The sequence below is a fragment of the Aedes aegypti genome, chromosome 3 (assembly GCF_002204515.2).
Source record: "Aedes aegypti strain LVP_AGWG chromosome 3, AaegL5.0 Primary Assembly, whole genome shotgun sequence".
In the NCBI taxonomy this organism is placed as follows: Eukaryota; Metazoa; Arthropoda; class Insecta; order Diptera; family Culicidae; genus Aedes; species Aedes aegypti.
The window spans coordinates 152,661,427-152,683,073 of NC_035109.1; the positions used below are offsets into that span (position 1 = coordinate 152,661,427).

At 37.0% G+C, this 21,647-nt stretch overlaps 1 protein-coding gene across 2 annotated transcripts in view; it reads left to right on the top strand.

Annotated features, from left to right (window-relative positions):
* The window catches only part of LOC5569669 (inactive ubiquitin carboxyl-terminal hydrolase MINDY-4B), a 35,015-nt gene that overhangs the window by 11,278 nt on the left and 2,090 nt on the right, over nucleotides 1-21,647 (top strand). Inside the window, exons 2-4 of one of the 2 annotated variants that reach the window (XM_021850665.1) lie at nucleotides 8,170-8,259; nucleotides 8,343-8,702; nucleotides 8,774-8,995. In XM_021850665.1, the coding sequence (XP_021706357.1) occupies nucleotides 8,170-8,259; nucleotides 8,343-8,702; nucleotides 8,774-8,995 (672 nt within the window). Of the gene's footprint in view, nucleotides 1-8,169; nucleotides 8,284-8,342; nucleotides 8,703-8,773; nucleotides 8,996-21,647 lie in introns of both variants that reach the window. The other variant, XM_021850664.1, reaches the window with a different exon arrangement.

Below are 21,647 nucleotides of genomic sequence, written 5' to 3' on the forward strand. Positions count from 1 at the left end.
CATAGAGGGTGCCAAAACGCGTGACTCACTTGGTAAAATTTTGGGAGATACATGCTGAATCAAAGCACCATATTAGTAAAAATTTTAAAAGAGACAATAATGGAAAATTGGAACAATTACTAAAAGGCTTCGAAATAAACATGCTACAAGCATTTCAACAGACATTATTTATTATTTGCATTGATTCATGAGCTAGAAGTTTACACATTACACTTAAAATTAGATTGTTAATGTGAAGACTCATTTAGGTTTATCAGTTTTACGAGAAATGCTTTCTATTCTGTAGTAGTGCGCGGTCTTTTGATTTGATTTTATGTTCCTGCAGGACGAGCGACAGAATCAAGACAAACGTAATATTCTTCATCGCAAAAATACCTATCGTGGTCTGTGTTCAGAATTTTTATAGAGGACAATGGGCGACCTCTGCCGCTTTTTATTTGGAAAAGAAAATTTTCCCATAGTACATCCCATAAAAACTTTGAACGGCTGGCGCTAAAATATAGTTTCTCCGATCGAGCTGAAATTTTGCACAGTTGTTATGGGACCTAAATGCAATCCAAAAAGTGGACTGGAGCGGGAATCTAAATTTTGTCCCACACAATTTAGGGTGCCAATGGAATGTATGGGATAATTTTGCCATCGAATTTCAAAAAATGGTAGTGCTCAAAACTTTTGTCTCCTCGAAAAAAGTCCCCATGCAAAATTTGAGCTCAATCGGCCTTCGTTAAGTGGACCCCCAAAGCGGTCAAAGTTTGACTTTTTTGACCCATGAAAAATCTCCCAAGGGGGTACATGAAATTTCCGAAATCGATTTTTTTTTTTTGGTGCTGGATGTCTTAGAAATGCATGAAACGTCGAGATCTGGTGTTATTTGGTATTTTTTTTTTTTTTTTTGAAAAAATCGACTTTTTGGGACTTAATTTTTGAGTTGGAGGAATGAATTGAATTTGAAATGAACGATTTGAATTCAATTGCTGAGAAATTCAAGGCAATAGTATTGAAACGTACCCTATATCATTGTTGGCCACTGAAAGCATATTATATGTGATATTTCATTAGGGTGGTTCATTTACTTTTTATTAGGGTGGTCCTTTTTGTTGAAAAATTTAAAAAAAATGAATTTTAATTGAATATTGAAGACAATAGTATTGGAACATCTCTCACATTATCGTAAGCCATTTTCTACATTTAATATGTAGTATTTTATAAGGGTGGTTCACTAATTTTCCATTAGGGTGGGCCTTTCTGTCGAAAAATCATAATTTGAATGGGATATTAAAAACAATAGTATTTTATCACCCCTTTCATCGTCGTAGGCCATTTCCTTCATTAGATTCGTGATACTTCATTGGGAAGGCTCACTTATATTCTATTACGGTGGTCCTTTAAAAAAAATGAAAATTTGAATGGAATAGTAAATACAAGAGTAATTAAACATCTCCTATGTCATAGTAGGCCACTGTTAACATATAATTTGTGATATTTCATTAGGGCTATTGTCCTCAGTTTTGCATAAGGGTGATAATTTAATTTGTAAATTGAAAAAAAATATTCTCAACAGATCTAACAAATCAACTTTGTTTGTATAGTTTTGAATCATGATTCTTTATTGGCATGCAACTCTTCGTTAAAACATTTTCATTAAGGGTTTCTTTTGAATAGTTAAAATAAAACGTTCCAATAACAATAATCAGTGAATTCAGTGAAGCACAACTCTAACTGCCATAATCAAAATACAGATTAAAAAGGAATGAAATAGTTTTTGACGTATTCAAATTATGACAATAGCTTGATGGGCGACGATGAAGGGCAACAAAATTGTTTAGTTTATGTTTTCAAAAGAGATTCTCAGCCTTGGACTCCTTCATTCCCGAAACAAAAATACGTTGCCCAACCAACATGATATTTTTTTAATATCACAATTCCTTTCCTCTCCCTTTCGTTGCTTACCTTATTGCTACTACAACCATTGTAAAATCTAACAGTTCCCCATCTTAAGGGCCCCGGGGTTAAAGTTCAGAGCCTTCTCACCAATCACTCTGATTTTTTTTATCTGAGCTTGCACAGATGGTGCAAAACTGAATTGGAAAGGTCACTGAGGCTCAATGCTTGATCTCTGAGATGGGTGAATCAGAAATCACGATGTTGCAAGCGGATTTTGTATGAGACGAGGACTCCGAACTGGTTCAGCTTAGTGAAGTGTTGCATTCCGAATGAAAATCACGCAAAACTTTTCAAAAGGACCTTTCTAACAATGAGAGGCTTTCTAGAAAACTCTTTTGTTGTTAACTAAGTTACCTTTACATTTTTCGTCGAACATTACGCAAATATTATGTATTAGTTCACACCATAATCTTTCGGTCTGTAGATATTAAGGTTGAAATTTTTACAATGACACCATAATTAAGGAAAGAGGACGAGACTTTTGCGAGAAATCATGGTTTCAAACTATACGAAAAATGATGCACCCTAATGGAAAATGAGAGAAACTCCCTAATGAAATATGTTAACAGTGTCCTACGATGATGTTGCATATCAAATGGAACTAGAGGCGCATGAAGTCAGAGGAATTTGAAGCCTCTCTAAACAAAAATGAAGACAATGGCCTACGATTATAAAAGAGGTGTTAAAATACTAATGTGCTAAAAAAAGGATCAAATTCAAAATTTCTTGATTTTTATTTTATTTTTCGGCAAACACCAATGGAAAATAAGTGAACCACCCTTATAAAATACCACATATTAAATGTAGAAAATGGCTTACGATGATGTGAGAGATGTTCCAATACTATTGTCTTCAATACTCAATTAAAATTATATTTTTTATTTATTTTTATTTTTTAACAAAAAGGACCACTCTAATGGAAAGTAAATGAACCACCCTAATGAAATATCACATATAATATGCTTTCAGTGGCCAACAATGATATAGGATGTGTTTCAATACTATTGCCTTGAATTTCTCAGCAATTGAATTCAAATCGTTCATTTCAAATTCAATTCACTCCCCCAACTCAAAAATTTACTAAGTCCCAAAAGAACGATTTTTTCAAAAAAAAAAAAAAATCCAAATAAAACCAGATCTCGACGTTTCATGCATTTCTAAGACATCTGGCAACAAAAAAAATTTAGATTTCGGAAATTTCATGTACGTTCATTATATTTTTGAAGAAAATAAAACTAGGGAAAGTGTACCAGTTATGGACATAGTGGTTCCCTATTTGGCCATATGCGAAATTCGGATAACTTTCACATTTTTAATATTTTTGAATGTTTTAACATCAAGATATATCGTTAATCTTACTGCTAAAACACAAAAAAAACTTTTAAAAATGTTGAGACATTCAAATTATCACGCATGACAAAATAGGGAACCACTATGGCCATAACTGGTACACCTACCCTAAATCTTATAATATTGTGATTCGTGTAAGTTTTCCAATATTTAGTACCAAACATGTATTGAACTGATTGAGGTACAAAAAATTAAATGTGTCTGAACAAGTATATGTTCAATTTTGCCTTTAAATGTGTTTTCGATGACGAACGGTAAGAATTATCAAACAATTGAGATTGAAATCACAGACAAACAGACGTCACACACTCATCATTGTCCATCGACCACCTTTTTAACGGTCGATTCAAAAATATGTTAGGTTGCCAATCCGCCACCCGCAGCGCTTGCTTCGTTTTTGTTCGTGTTTGACGTTTACACACTACCGCCAACTGTTGGCCCGTCGACCAAACACGCTGATTTTAGCATTGGGCGTACATGTCCGCGTGACTATGATTTTGATCGAGATTTGTTCTAAGTGTTACGTCTGTTTGTCTGTGTTGAAATTTCTTTTGCAAGTTACCCCACAGGGGTAGTCAAGAACGATTTTGAATTTTTATAGTCTGTTCGTGTATACTCTGCATGACACGAAAAGGAGTTGTGCGCCGCCTATACGTCAGTCGTGCAATCAGTTTCGGAGATATCCCTAGTTCATCCACAGCGATAAAGGCCTAAATGAGTATTTTCATTTTCATTTTCATTTTCATTTTCATTTTGCAGCGTTTGGTGGGGCAATGAGAGCGCAAGTCAGTCCAAAGCCGGGGTAAGGGATAGGTAATGGCCGTAATAGTCTATGCGGACCACTTGAACACCATCGGAAAGGATAAGAAGGGTTGGGGTAGGGTATAGGGAATGGAGAAGACTTGACACAGTAATGCGATTAATGCTGCAAAATGTAAATGTGCTGAAAGCAATTTAATTTGAGTTTTGAAGTTTGATTTGACTTATTAACATTCCAAATAGATCGGCCATTGTACAAGTAAGAAAGAATATGCTGATCGCTTTCTAGAAATTTTATAAACAACAAAATAATAACAATATGAGAGTGATGCTAAGGGCTGCTGATGGCACAATGCGACGCTTTAGGAGATTTTGATACTGATTGAACATTACTATACAGAGCGCAATTTAATCGATGGTGATAACTTTACAAACTTTATCTGTTTTTACACTGATTGACGATGCTGATTTATATAAAAATATTTTAAAAATATTTGATATTAGTTCATTTGTTTGTGTGATCTGGAATAATAATTGTTAATAATGGAAAAATTTTACATACCCTTGATGAAATACTTCCCTGACCAGAAATATTATATTTTGAGCGCCCTTTTCGAAGCTATTCTATCCAGATGTCCATGTACTGCTTTCAATCCTGAAATTATTCTTATTGTGCATGCTCATGCATTATATTAGTGATGCTCATAATCATGCAACAGATAAGAAGGAAAGAAAAAGAGAATATAAGAACAGTGATTAGTAATGAGTTAATTATGTAGTTTTGTTAGAATTATAAACAATTAAACAGCAGTAATGAATAACTTATAAAATTACTTTGCAGCATAGCTGAGCCTTTCGGAACGTAAGACCGATGTATAAAAATAATTTGTTTCGAAATTGTCCGCGTGGTCTTCTAGTGCCCCTATTAGATCAGAATCAGTCATAGACATACATATCGAATGCTCGCCATGACCCTATGACCAACATTTGTATATGTATAGACTTAGCTGATGTGGCTATTCTAATAGGTAGTTCTTTCACTCATTGATTGTCTTCAAAACCTTGTCAAGTATAGAAAATTAATTTTATTTCATTTATTACTACATTGAAGCTACATTGTTTTTATTAAGTATTAGGTATTATTTTGTTTTTATCACTATTGATATTATCAAGGCCAGAATTCCCAGTGAGTGAAGAATTTTATAGTACTAGAACACCATAGAAGATCGCTTAACATTACCTAATCATGGAACGGCTTTTTGCTCTATTATTTTAGGTAGATGCTATTGATCTCCCTTTGCTCCTATCCGCAACCCGGTGCACGCGCCCTGTTGGTTTTCGAAAACCTCGTAGAAGATTACAAACCGTCAATGGCATTCCCAATTACTACCCCACATTGCACATTCAAGGGTCTGATTGTGCTCCTAACCCACCCTCAGTTCGTAATCTTCTCGCCATCTTGAAATTATATTTTCCCGAAGTGAAAGTAATTTTGATGAGTGATAGCCTAGTGCAACCCAACTGCATAGTACAGTAGTTTAACCAGAATCTTAAGGTCAGAAGATAAAATCTAAATTTTGTAATAAAAAGGTTGCCATTGCTTTGAAATTTACCCAACATCTAATCAAAACTACTAACAACAGCGAACAATTATCAAAATTCATCGCTCCCTGGAAAATATAATCCCAAGCCCAGGGATAAAGGCCTAAATGAGTATTGGAAGTTTATCATGGCGTTCAACCATCTCCCGGGACACCCTTCTATAAAAGGAGAACGAGCAACGAATATCGCTCTCTTTCTTGCCGCAAAGCTCCATCTCGGCGCCATCACAAGAAGTGGATCGTTGAACACTCCGAGAAATTCTTTAAAGTCAATTATTGAAATTATTTTGTGAATTAGTTGAAATAAAGTTAAGTTGAATTAGTGTAATATAGTGTACGGGTCTGAAACGGTTCCGGAAGGAGTGCGTCTTCGTCGGAACGGTTAATCCCAAAGATGGCGGTTCCGCGATGGAACTTTCTGGGATTCACCAGCAGCTTCACAATGGCGGTAGCTTAGTAACTCACAGGCGCAGGACTGTCGGACTAGCGGAGTTTTGACGCTATCCGGCTCGAAGAACCACAAGTCGAGAGCACAGCGAGCAGCAACGAAACGAGTTTAGCCGGAGGTAGAATTCCCAGAGATAGTAGAGGTCACAGGAGCTTCAAATTGATCAGTCTCACAATAATAATTTTACTAAACAATTCACGCACTTTTATTCAAACAAATATCACTATATTACACTAATTCAACTTAATTATACAGCATCCAATTTTCGTTGTCACAATCAATCAAAACAAATCGTCCTTGGAGTATCCGTCACCGATCAGCTGTCATAAAAGGAGAAAGAAAGGGTAAATAGATCGTCGAAAGGCTTGACAGAAAAGAGCGAAGATCTCTGGTGATTATGCAATTGGTTGATTCGGTGCAGCATTGGAAATGAGAAAACGAAGTGTTGATGGTGATGTAGTTCGCCTTGACCAGGAAACCCCAGAATTGATCGATTGGTTGGATTCTGGCCCCTGTGAAGCGATCCCATTGACGACTCATTTTTTGCGTCCAACATAGTTTTTAACAATCAAATTATCAAAACTTTTATATTGTCTATTTTTACACTACTAAATACTGCAACAGATAGCATATGCCTCGAATGACATATTTCTACCGTTTGTGTGGAACGAGGAACGTTTTTCAGCATTAGTTTCATACAATCCAACGTGTAATATGATATTCACCTCCAGCATACCAACCAAAAAAGAAACAATACCCAAACCCTCACCAAATTCTTCTGTTGTATACCTAAGGTCAATAAATCGCGGAATAAATCATAATAATTTAAATCAATGCTGAACGAAACGACAATTCGATTACATGTCGAAGTGTTGCAAATTTCACCCCTGTTGCAAGTTACCCCGTTTAACAGTACCTAACAATGTACACCCCATTCCGTTTAGACTATAAGGGCTAAATGAAATTAAAGCTAAGATATATTAATCTTCTTGATAAATCAATACATCATAAAACTATTTTTCAGTTTCATCTAATTTTCAAACATTCTTGCTGCCTCAATACCCAAATCTTTCTTTGTTTTATATGGCATGATAGAACACTTTTCCAAAACGTCGAAAAGTACCTTAATACTTAGGAATGTATTGAAAATTGATTTCTTTCTTTAGTAAGTGCTTTTATATCAGTTTATTTAGATTGAACAAGATTTAAAATGTAAGTGTAATATATAATTTAGTGTACGAAGAATCCACACTTGCTGCATAGGAATATCTTGCATACAAAATGGAAGATTTTAAGAATATGGCAATAAAGCACAGAACTGAATTGTACACTAACACTAATTAATTAATGATGAGCTCATCTACAATAAGAAACAATAAACTCACTTGAATTACGGCTGGCTAACTCATCAGACGTTTTATATTGACCGTCCCAAATATCACAGTGAGGATATGTTATGATAACGGAACTATGTTTGAAGATTAAACCAACTATAAATTTAATAAAGCTCAGTGTGATAGCTGTTAAATAAAGACATCCGCAATGTTTCAAGTTGTAGATCAAACTAAAAGCTATTTTATTCGTGTCCTTTTGACAAACCATTGTACTTTAACAGAGATAGGGAGCCGGATCCTATTCTTGGCACTCTTGATTCACTTCGACAGTGGGGTTCTTTGAAAGCTACTGGCCACAATTTGCGTCGTATTGAAATGCATCTTATTGCAAAGTTTTAGACAATTCGGCCGAGAAACCCCCCATGCCAAAGTGAATCATGGAAATTCCCTAGTAGAACTGCACCCCTAAAGTGGACCACATTTAAGGTATACAACAGGCACATAAATCAATATGCAAATATTGTTTGCATAAAATTGATTGAAATCGACAAATAACGCTTTTTAAACAGTCAATATCACAAAAATCAGACGTGCTTTGACATTTCTGAAAACGGCAATAAATTCAACGACCTCAAATTGATGTTGTTCCTGTCCTGTATTATTGAATGATAAATAAATTAACCATTGCCTTCATAAGATACTAATCATACTGTAATTGATTCCATCTTTCCAGGAATTGCGTCAAACAGTATTCGGTTCAGCCGCCAGCCCTCCCCGAGGCGAATGGACCCGTACCGGAATCAACTTCGGTGCCGCAAACGGAGTACGCCCCCCGGCATCACTTTTTGTGCTGAATCGATCCTCAGGCGCGGCACCACTCACATCTCCTTTCCCTTAACCTTTCAGGAATATCCCTACGGACTGCGAACGCCACGCAATGCCACCCGGGGAATGCAATCGGTGCTGCAGGCATTCATCATCAAGCATTTCATATTCGACGTTAAGCCTAGAGATAAGTCTGTGCCACTCGAGGAACTGTTGAAGCCTACCGAGGCCGAACAGGCACAAGCTCTATATCTAGCTATCTCGGATATCCTATGGAACATTGGTGAAAAAACCAAGGCAATTTTCGCTCTACCGGGTGAAGCATCGCACATTCCGCACAGCCACGTGTACTTCCAGGATAACGTTACGGAGAAGCTGTTCTTCTTCGAGTTCACCACGCTGGATGAGATGCAGATCTTCGCCAAGCGTTACCTGCCCTACGTGAGCTGGCCGCGTTCGACATCCTCCGAACTTTGCTTACCGAGTGTCTCTGTCTACCTTATATTTCACAGTTCACCGAGAATCCAGGTCCCGGGGCCCTACTGCTACTGTACAGCGCCGTTGTGACGCGTGGCATGGAAAATCTTAGAAATGATTTAGACGCACCAAAGGGAGCACATTTAATGGGTCCGTATGAAGAAGGATCACTAAATATAGTCACTTTGTTGCTGACAGGCCGTGCCACGCCGTACTTACACAATGGTGTTGTATACGTTGGCGATGAAGATCACTACGTAAGTATGACATGTCGTTTGGTTGCAGATCCACTCTCTTACACTACCCTTGAGCGAAGTCAACTGGTTACCACATATATGTTCATTTCTCCTAAACCTAGTATGAGTCTTCAAAGATTCTGATTGATGTATAATTCCGATAATAGCTCTAGATTCTCCGAGCTCCAGAAGATCTAGACATAATTTTGTAATGAATTCTTAATTCTTCTTATCCATATGCGCCATATTAGTCGCAGATTTTTTCCAGGCAAGATTTCCAAAATCTTTCAAATGTTCCAAAATAAAAAAATTGGCATCCCAGGGGATGGATGGAGGTTCCGCAAAAATGTCAGAGAAAGTTTATTCGACAAACTTGTAAATAAAGACATAGAAAATTTTGATTTGATTGAGAAACCACATTAGCCCACAGTTATAAATTCTTAGAATGAGCAAAGCAAAGAGCTACAAAGTTATGGAACTGTCATTGCAAATTTAAATTTTACAACACATTGTTAACCGCTCTACCGAAAGCTTCATTTTTACCGAAAAATTCAAATTCAAATCGTTATAACTTTTTTGTTTTTCAATATTTTTGCACTATTTTTTCACAAGTTCTCAAAAAAATCTTCTAGTTTTAGGATCTGTGTCGATATTGATCATTGGTCATCTGATTTTGAAGATAATCCAAATTTCCTTGGGGGACCGACCCGTAACCAGAACCCCCGTTTGTTTCTCAGGCTACAGAATTTAAATCGTATTCGGTTATTCACTCTTCGGAACAATACATTAATGAGAGTTTGTTGTGAAAAAATGAAGCAATTTGGTGCAGCCGTCTTTAAGTAATGAGCATTTAGGTTTCTGGAACCACGCTGGCCAAATAAAGATCTAAAAACTTCAAAAAAAATCATATCGTAATTGTCGGATATCTCCAAGAATTCTTAGTTGATTTGCATGATTTTTTCAGAGTAGCTCCTTATTACCTGGCATTATATAGCACACATTTTATTTTGTTGATAAATTGATCAAAAACAAAATGGCCGCCAAAGACATTTTATATGGAAAATGTCGGTCCCCCAAGAAACATCGGAATATCTCTAAAACCAGATCACCAATGATCAATTTCGACACGGATTCTTGAGCAAGAAGAGTTTTTTGAAAACTTGTGAAAAAATGGTGCAAAAATTTTGAGAAACAAAAAAGTTATAACGATTTGAATGTATTTTTTGCGATAAAAAAAAACCTGCAGGTAGAGGGGTTAATTGATGATTTTATAAACTGCCTTCCTTAGCCGAGTATTATTAATCAAATCAAAAAAGGGCTGGCCAATTTCGCCGTTAAAAGAAAGGTCCTCAACTCTTCAATGTAGGTCGTACTGTATACTAAAACATTGCCGAAGACAGAACTGGACTATCTTTTAACGCATATCAGATATCTGACAATATTCCCAAATAGATGAAATCTTGGATAACGCGGATTTTTATTACGCTCCTCAACCGTGTGTCTGTTAGGAGACCTGACTGTAGTTACTTCCACTCTCCGGTTTCGCCAACAGCAGCCGGGTGTTGTTTATAATAGTCTTCAACCATGATCTCATACAGCTACTGATTTAGCTGTGTTGGCTGGCGCGCGTTTCCTGATTGATATTAAGACTCAGACTCCCGGTTTTGATTCCAGACCACGACGGGAAATTGTTTTGTATTAGTGTAAACTAATTCCACAGCCATTAAAGCCATGACGCAGCCAAACTGTTCCCATGCATCTCGAACTCGGCGCGGACACATGTGTATTTTTTTTTTGTTTTCTTTTGCTTCTTTCCATGTTCTTCGTTATACAATGCTTTGTATTGACGACCATTACAATTTCTGTAAATGCAAGAATCTAATACAATTATTGTATTAGAATCATGCAGAATTGTATTGAAATCTTACAGGTACCGGTTGCGTGTAGGGATTCCAACAGAGATTCCTCCGAGAATTCCTCCAAGGAGAACTTTTGATCGTTACTAGAATTTTTTTACCGGTGCCGACAAGGCTCCAGGAATACCTTCAACAATTTCCCCAGGAATTTTTTAAGGTTCTTATTTAGGGATTTCTTATAATATTATTCCAGGGATTTCTGCACGAAATCAATACAAAGATTGTTCTAGACATTTTGCGAGGAGTTTCTCCAGGGGTTCTTCTATAGTCCTTCATTATAATCTTTACTGAGATCCCTCCAGGAATTTCTCTAAGGATTTCTCCGGGAATTTTTCAAGCAATTATTCCAGGGACTGCTCCAGGGATCCCTGTAGAGATTTCTTCAGGATTTCTTCAATCGTTTTCTCTCGTTATTCCTATAGAGCTCACCAAAGATTCCTCCAAGGATTCCACCAGGAAAATCTCTACAAAAAATACTGGCTTTATCCAGGAATTCCTCCAAGAAACCTAAGGAATTACTCCTGTTATTTCTTAAGAGATTTTGCAGAATACCATCAATCATACTTGCAGAAATTTTCCCAGGTAGACCTCCCGAGATTCCTCAAGGAATTATTTCGATGATTTATTCAGGGATTACACCAGGAATTTCTTCTAAGGTTCCGCAAGAAATTCCTCTGAGAATTCTTCCAAAAATGCTTCGATTTTCCTTCCATAATGCTTCCAGGAATATCTCCAAGAAAATCGCTACATGAATCACTACAAACATTTTTCCACGTAATCCTCCAAGAATTACCCGAGAAATTTTCCAGAGATTCGTTATTGGCCTCCAAAAATTCCTGTTCAAATTCTTCTATAAGTTCCCTCATTAATCAGAAGTTACCCTATGAGGAACTCCTTTATTGAAAAAGTTTTTGAAAAGCCCTTAGATAAATTTCTGGAGGAATCACTGTCACTGGAGAAATTTTTTGAGCCATCCCTGGAAGAACCTCTGGACAAATTTTATGAAGAAATCCTTAGAGTAATCCCTAGAGATCCCTGGGTGATCCAATAAAGAAAAAAATATGGAGTGATCTCTGTAATATTAAACATCGATTTTCGGAACATCGATTCAAAATCGCCCAACGCTAATTCCTAGTATACTTAAATATTTACTTACAGATATTCAAACGTACATTCATTTATATATACATCCAAACATATGTACATTAGAGCGATTCAAATTTTAAAATTGTTTGAAAATCCAATTTTCCATATGCTTCTTAGCATCCTTACCATAAAAATAGTGTTATGTGAAATTTTCAGCTTCTTAGGTGATGATTTTAAAGGTGGTTCAAAGAAAATGTAGGTTAACATGGAAATTACTACGGAAAAATTTTGAGAAATGTTCCAAACACGATAGTACTGTAATGTAAGTAGAAACTTATCATCACATATTGAAAACGCATTCTTCAAACCCGAAGGATATTGCTGAAGAAACAAATCCCTTTGGCCAAATAACTCGTAAATAACTCGTAAGGATGCACTTGAAAATGAACCTACCTGTCACACCGTGGCTTTACACCCCTTAAAGAGTATTTGAGTAAAATTTGGTAAATATATTATGTTTATATATATTTTTTAAAACTTTTTTCAATGACGGGTGATTTGCAATTAAAACACATTAATTAGTCATCTTTTTTATGAAACACACAAAAGTCATGGCCGCCGAGATTCAGCATGAAATAATCAACACCTGTTTAGATTTTGTAGAGTGTACTATATTTGTTAAAAAGCATAATTTTCAAAACTTTTTCAATAATTCTTGCGCTTCTTCGTGCAATTCCGAATGCTTCTGTGCGATTCGACGAATTGTCAGTGAGATCACTGGATCTGATGTGAGTAGCAATCGCAATTGTATTTTTTTGACATGGTTACTATGACTGATTTCAATACGACTATAACTACTGTAATAATCACTGCTATACATAAATCAAAGACTCAAGATAAATAAATTGAATGCCTCTCAACTCTTGCAACATATTACCATTTATGACTTTTAATACGGCATGATTTTAAATTAAAATCTTCTTTGGGACGTTACGTCAGGAAGAAGAAGAAGAAGAAGACAATAAGAAAACGAGAAGAAATACAACTGTGGTATATTCACCAAAGTTGTAGAATATAGCACTACCAAAAACTTTGTAGAACATAGTAGGCTGCTAAAATTTGTAAATAAATGACTTATGAGTGAAAAAATGATTTTCTTCATTTTTTTCATATATAAAGTCAATTATCTCAGAAAGTATAAGAGATAGAGAAAAAGTTTGTTCCTCAAAGTTGTTTGTATTAAAATATGCTACAACTTTGCTGAACATACCAACTTGCTATCTAATAACATAAAAAAGTTGGCGTATAGGACACTATTGCGATTAGTGCAGAAAAAAAAAATCCCTTTCGTACGAATTGTAGTACAACTAATTTAGAGACACTTCTGGGAAGCAACCTATACTCTAAAACCACAAAATGACGTCGTAAAGTTCATGTCCGCCTAAACTTGCTAACTGGACCATTGTGCAATGGGATAATAAGTTCGTACTTACATTACAGTACAAGCGTGTTTGGAACATATCTCAACATTTCTTCATAGTAATTTCCATATAAACCTACTATGTCTTTGGGCAACCTTTAAGGTGAGAAAGCTGAAAATTTCACAGAACACTATTTTTATGGAGGATGATAAGGAACACATGGGAGATTGGATTCTCAACCATTTTCGAATGTTGAACCGCCCCAATGTACATAAACACATCTCTCGAAATCACACAAAAAAAAATACTCTAGACCCCCGACCGATTTTTTTTGGTTTCTGCAGCAAATTAACGCAAGAGACCAAGACTTTATTGTGGCAAAGATTCAGACTTACGTATTTTTTTGTAATAAAGTTGTTCTACGAAACACACCTTGAGGGATTTCGTCAGAGATTCCTCCAAGGAGAACTTTTGATCGTTACTAGATATTTTACCGGTGCCGACAAGGATCCAGGAATGACTTCAACAATTTCCCCAGGAATGTTTTAAACTTTTTCTTTAAAGATTCCTCAAAATATTATTTCAGGTATGTCTGTACGAAATAGCGTTAGCGTTAGCGTTAGCGTTAGCGTAGTTACGGTATACTTCGTAGATTGGATACTAACAACATTAATGTTTCGTTTGATAATCTCATCAAGACTGCCTTCAGGAACAAGGCTGGGGAATAAACCTTGAACCAATCTTGAATAATATTACCAAACGCAAGAATATTGCTATTCCTGGCCACGCCCATCTTTACCGTAACTTGGGATAAGGGAAGGAAATGTTGATGTAGCACTTACTTAATGAGAGGCCACCGACTCAGCGACGCCCTCATAAGTGCTACGGAGGTGGGGTTTGGGAGGGGTATAAGGTCAGGTCTGGATTCGCCTGAGAAGCTGGCGATGGACCCAGGGCATTTGTAGTTTAATTGTTTTAAATTTAATCTTTTGATAGCCGGCAATCAAAAGAGAAAACATGTGTATTTAACTTTGGAGACAATTAGTTTTCTGCTCAGTATTGAATACAAAACAGAACCGATCCCTCCAGGGTCATCGGACAGTTCTTAAAAAAAAGAAAAAAAAATACAAACCAAAAACTATAAAAACGCGTTCCGAATATGTAAGCGGACAAAAAACTTGCAAGCACTACGCGCTCTCTAAAAGTAAACTGACCGGAACGGGCAAACCGAAAAACTGTCTGTGAAAACGAGCAAAAAAAAAATCAGTTTCGTGACAACTGACATGTTGAAATGCGTTATCGAACACCCGGAAAACGAAAAAAATACCGATTCTAGAAGTTTCGAAGCATCATATAATCAGACTAATTCTAAGATTCTATGCATAATAATAACGGAACAAACTCACCGGATTGATTTGTTGTAATTATGTCTGTCCCCACCGGACGGAAAAATATGGTTTGTCCTGATACCATGGCAGCCAAATCCAGTTGAATCACAGCATCAGGAACACAAGTCACTCACTTCACTTTCATCTATTTTTATTATTTTTTTCTCGTACATAACAATTATATTTAAACAATGAATATTTGAATATAAATTAGCAGAATAAAATTTCTGTTTTGACGGCGAAGAAAAATTTTCGCGTCCGATTTGCATCACAGCACACTTCGATCTCCCAGGTTGCCCCCTTGGGTTGATCACCTATTTCAGGTATGTCTGTACGAAATCTACACAAAGATTTTTCTAGACATTTTGCGAGGAGTTTCTCCAGTGATTCTTCTATAGTCGTTCATTATAATCTTTACTGAGATCCCTCCAGGAATTTATCCAAGGATTTCTCCGGGAGTTTTTCAAGCAATTATTCCAAGAGACTGCTCCAGGGATTCCTGCAGTGATTTCTTCAGGATTTCTTTAAACGTTTTCTCTAGTAATTCCTATAGAGCTTACCAAAGACTCCTCCAAGGATTCCACCAGGAAAATCTCAACAAAAATTACTGGCTTCATCCAGAAATTCCTCCAAGGAACCTAAAGAATTACTCCTGTTGTTTCTCCAGAGATTTCTGCAGAATACCTCCAAGCATACTTGCAGAAATTTCGCCAGGTAGACGACCTTCGAGATTCCCAAAAAAATTATTTCGGCGATTTTTTCAGGGATTCCACCAGAAATTTATTCTGAGGTACCGCAAGAAATTCTTCCGAGAAATCTACAAAAAAATGCTTTGATTTTCCTTCAATAATGCTTCCAGGAATATCACCAAGAAAATTGCTACATGAATCACTTCACAGATTTTTCCAAGTAATCCTTCAAGAATTACCCGAGAAATTTTCTAAAGATTCGTTATTGGCCTCCAAAAATACCTTTTCAAATTCTTCTAAAGGTTCCCTCATGCATTCCTCCAAGGATTTAATCATAAGTTACCCTAAGAGGAACTCCTTTATTGAACAATTTTTTGAAAAGCCCCTAGAGGAATCGTTGGAGAAATTCTTTGAGCCATCCCTGGAAAAACCTCTAGAAAAATTCCGTAGTAATCCCTAGAGATTCTCTAGGGTTACTACGGAATTTTTCCTAGAGGTACGCAACGTTCTATTTTCTCTAAGGGCCGATTTCTTCACCTTCGTCGCTTAAGCCGTAAACCACGTTGGTTTGGGCGCAAACAATCTGCAATAAAGGCAAAAAACTGGAGTATGAAATCGTGCAATAAATCATGGGAAGTTGTCAAGCGAGTCTTAAGGACGGCCGCTTGACAACGGGCCAGATGTTTCCCGTGCAGCAAATCCTCTAGTTCATAGATTTTAAGACGGCATACGACAGTATCATTTCACACTGGGCCAGGAACAGAATTTAACCAGACAAAACCTCTAGCGCTTTAGAGGTGCATTTTATCGGGTTGGTGTCTTTGGAGACGTATCTTGAATTTATTTGTTCTTTAATTTGATGATACAAGTTACCACCGTGTGGAGTGACATTGGGCCTAGGGGTGACTTTGACCGCACTCTTCAATGCATCTTCATAGCTAGTATGGGAATCTAAATACTTATTGATGGCCATCCAGTGGCTATTTATAACGCATTCTTGAAGCGTACCACATTGTATTTATTATTCCGGTTTATGTTTGCTGTAAAATTATTTTCCCAAAATGACCATTGGCGTAGATAGGGAGGGGCCAGGGAGGACCTGCCCCCCCCCTCCGAATCATGAACTTGCCCCCCTAAAAGTTTTTTGAAAAAAAAAAATAACAGTATAAATAAAATGCATTTCCCAAATTTTTGGATGATCATTGTTTGACAGGCAATTAATGTAGTTTTATAACGTCTCTTATTGCCAAACTGTCTGTTTTTTGTCCTTTATGTTTTAAATGTTAAAGTTCTTCGAAGCACGTTTAAGTGTTGGCAGAATTTGTTTAGCTATTAAGTATGAATACTAACTCTAATATAATGTTCGACATTAAGGGATCAATTGTCTAGATTGATTTTGAATTATTTATAATCCAAATCGTTCTTACCCAGAAACGTTTGTGTATAAGAAAGATATACACTTTATATCAATTCTGTTCAGAAATTTGTTTCATATTTGACAGTTCTAATTTTAAATAAATTACGCCTGTTCGACCTTTATGAATCTTGCTTTGAACCTTGCTTTCAGCTTTGTGCGAATGATGTCTAGGGTTTTCTAATAACAATTTTCAGATTTCTTTCAGATATTCACAGAAGATTCTGTCAGACTTCAACCTGGTAGTACGTACGTTGGGTAGCTCTGATGAAAACTGCCTGTAGTTAGAAGACGTGACGTTACTTATAAGAAAAATAGTTAATTTTTACTTCTAAATCGATGACAAGATATCGATGATACATAGCTTCGTAATGATATGGAATAATTTTTTAATACCCCACGTTGTAACGCTCACATTTGTTTCTTATCTGTGTTTTAAAGCAAATTTGAGGAAAGTCTCACTAAAAATATTCTTAAATTTCTCTTGATTTAGATTCTATATTTCACTAAGTCCGATGAAACAGTCATTGGTTAATCTTCTTTCACTTATAATTCCTGATCAAAAGCTGTTGGTTTTTCAAGAACTAACTCATATGTGTTTGAGTGAATATGTATTTCTCAGGCTCACATTTATAATTTATGATTTATAGGATATTTTTACATTTTTATTAGTCCAATTGTGAACAAGCCATCATAATAGGATATTGTTCAATTCATGAAAAAGGTTCCGTTTTTCTTGTGTACTTTAAACAGCTGTAATTTGAGATCGACAGCTTTTTTTCAAAATAAATGTCAATCCTTCAATTTGATGATAGCCATCCAGCATTAATTTTTATAACAAAAAAGTATTATTCAATTTTATGTTCAAAAAAATAGAATTTTATTTGTTACCTGTTGAGGTTTGGAGAAACGAATCACTTGCTGCTGAAATGCTGAGCAACAAATAATCATAAGTTTCAGAAGTGCTTCATTTTTGGTTGCCTTTTTGGTTTCCAGAGGTTGGAAAATCACATACACAAAAAATGAATTTTCGAGTTGGAAAGGTGAACATGTTTCCTGATTTTAGTCTCCTTTGTGTTATGTGTATATATTTGTATTTCATTTAAAACTATGTGATTGGGTAAAAACGTCATCCTGGCAAAATAAACCAAACAAATTTTCCGTGAAAGTGGCGTAGGGTATACATAAGGTTGATCAATCGATTTTAAACACTTTAATCGGCTCATAACTATTATCGAAACAATCATTGTAAAGTTATGTAAGTACGATCCATTATCTATTATGAGAATGGGCCGTGGCCCCCCTCAAGTCTAATGGTTATTTACGCCTATGAAAATGACCCTTATGGCACAATGTCACCCCGCACGACGATTATTACAAGTCCTAGAAGTCTTGTGTCTTCTATTTTACACGTTCTAAAACTTTGCCGAAAACGTGAAAGCTATTGGACGCGAAATAAAAATTATACATCGCAGCACCACCTATGCGGTGAAATTTCCAACGAACTTCTATCATCAAAACAAAGAACAATTAAATCCAAAACAAGTCTCCTCAGACACCAACCCGATAAAATGCACCCCTAAAATTCTAGAGGCTTTGTTTGGCTAAATTATGTTCCTGGCCCAGTGTGCATTTGTGGAAGTCGTGCCAACAATGGACCTTAGAAGAAGGTCCATTGTTGGCACTAAATGCACTATGCTTAACCTTTCGTTCGTCGCGCGATTTTTTGTAACGCGAGTAGTCGCGCGTTGTACTTTGTACAACACCCTTGGTTTTGCGAATATCTCAGGAGTCTGACCACTTAGATAGATGACGTCTTCGGCAAAACTGATCAGTAGCTTATGGGCTATCATTATCATAGCCAAGAAATTCGGGATTTTTCCACTAGGCGGCGCTAGTGAGCATGAAGCTTTTGTTTCCCAGATCTCATGATCCTGACCACTTAGAAAGATGGCGTCTTCGGCAAAGTTGTTCGGTAACTCAAGGACTATCATTGTTTGAGCTAGTAGATTCAAAATGTTGCCACTAAGCGGCGCTAGTGAACATAACACATTTGTTTCGCAAAAATCTCAGGAGCCTGATCACTTAGAAAGATGGTGTCTTCGGCAGAGTTGTTTAGTAGCTCAAATTCTTTCTTTGTTTAATCCTAAAAGATAGAGATTTATTAAAATAACTATAGTCCCTGAGCTTCTAAACAACTTTGCCAAAGGTGCCTGTTTAAAAAGTCAAGATCCTGCAGTATCCGCAAAACAAAAATTTCATGCTCACTCGCCGCCTGATGGCAAAATATCGTATTTCTTGGCTCAAATAATGATAGACCTTGAGCTACCAAACTACTTTGCCGAAGACGCCATCTTTCTAAGTGGTCAGGCTCCTAAGATATCTGCAAACAAAAGTTTCATGCTCACTAGCGCCGCCTAGTGGCAAAATTTTGAATCAACTAGCTCAAAAAATGATAGTTCTTAACTTACTAAACAACTTTGCCGAAGACGACATCCTTCTAGATGGTCAGGATCCTGAAAAATCTGCAAAACAAAAGTAAAACTTCCATGCCCACTAGTGCCACCTAGCGGTCAAATTCCGAATTAAATGAGGTACCATCAGATAGCGCTTTACCTCCAGAACAACTTTACCAAAGACCGCAAGTTTCTATACTATCTGGATTTCGAGATATGACGATTTCAAACTGTGGTTTCCTCGAACCGTACATAGTGCGTTCATTATTATGCGACTTCCATGTACATTTATTGATTTTACCGTATTATAAAGGGTCATGCTGTAACTAAAAACTGTCGAGTATTGTTCTTAAGAAGATTATTGAGGAATACATTTTGGTTTGGTGTCGATAGATATCTTTGTTGCAAAATGATGGCATATAAATCACAACTGTTGTACAAAGTACAACAGCGCGACAGCCCGAAAGTTAAAACGCCCATAAGACCGGTAGTCCTTTACAGGTATGCAACGTGGACGTTGGAGGACCTGCAAGCTCTTGGGGTTTTCTAACGCCAGGTGCTTAGGATTATCTTCGACGGCGTGCGGAAGAACGGTTTGTGGTGGTGAAAGCTGAATAACGACCTCGCCCAACTCTACGGCGAACCCATCACATATACAGAATGGCCTAAACTGGAGGGATACGATGGATGGACAGAACATATTATAAGAATGCCGGACAGCAATCCTGCAAATATGGTTTTCGCTTCGATTCCGATTGGCAGAGGGCGTGGAGTACAGCGGGCCAGATGGGAGAATCAAGTGCTTAACGATTTAACGAGTGAGGAGCAGATCCAAGAATAAAGAGATGCGGCCACGAACCAAAATGGTTGATTCTATGTTATCTGCTTAATTTTAACAAAATAAATGATATGAAATGACACAGACCACATAGAAAGTCCGTGTCTTCGTTGAAGTTGTTGAGAAAACTTAAGGTCAGTGCTGGGAATGGTAATAGTAGTAGGCTTGAATTTTCGCGAAAATCACGTGGCTCTCCCAGTACAGTAGTTCAAACACGTGAATCTCATCAAGTAGCATCAAGTTGGGTGCACGAATTTTTCTGAATCATGAGTGTCATTGAAGGCTCTAAATGTGTTGATTTAGAGCGATCGATTTAATAAATAAATGCTACGGAAACTTTCTGATATTTGTATAACAATCCCACGCAACATATATATCTGATATTTGTATAACAAACCACGCTTTTAAGAAAGATGTCTAGAAGGGAGAACTTCAAGAAAGAATAATTTGAATGAAGTGAGTAGTTGCTCATAAGGGAGCTCCTAGTTGATTTCACCATGAGATCTTACCATAAACTGGATTGAACTCGACTACATCGAGTCCAAGAAATCTTAGTAGCTAAATTTGAATCAACATAGCCCCGTAAAGTTTTCGGATGTGGAGGAGTTTTGGTTTAATATTCGATACGTGCCATACGAGGGTAGTTTTATGTGAAAATGCTGCATGTAATAACTAAGTGTTCCCGGGAACGACGCATAGGAAAAAAAACGGATAGTAGAATAGATGTTGTCAATCGTCAGAAACAGCTTTATACTGCAGAGCCTAGTCGCATTCAGTTGAGGGTAGAGTTCAAATCTCGAGAAATGTTCAAATCTCGATGCATGAAATTCCCAATGTTGTCAGTACAGGCGTGATAGTTAAAAATTATGCTTATAAGCAGGATGTGGCTCCTTATGGACCAATGCACGAGCTCACCATTTGACGTTTGAGCGGTGCCGTGTTATTTACGTGACCATAGCAACGAGTGAATTCGGCACCGCTCAAACGTGAAATTAGTAAACACGTGCATGAACTAATTTAACGTTTGAGCGGTGCCAAATTCACTGGTTCCCATGGTCACGTAAATAACACGGCACCGTTCAAACGTCAGATAGTAAACGCGTGCATCGGTCCATGGACCAATGCACGAGTTCATTATTTGACGTTTGAGCGGTGCCCTGTTGTTTATGTGACCATGGCAACGAGTGAATACGGCACCGCTCAAACGTCAAATTAGTGAACTCGTGCATTGGTCCATAGTCTGGGGCCAATGGCGAAGACAGTCGAAAGAAAAGACATGAGGTACTACTTTTGCAAGAAGATTCAGGGGTCTATTTTATAAGTCGAGTCGATCAAAATGATTCGACTGGAGTCACTGTCGACCGAAAAATTCGCTCGACTCAGCTCTGTCACTCGAGTTTTTCGACAGTTGTCACTCTATGTGACTGGATTACTATGGGAGTCAACGGGTGACATCTGAAATATG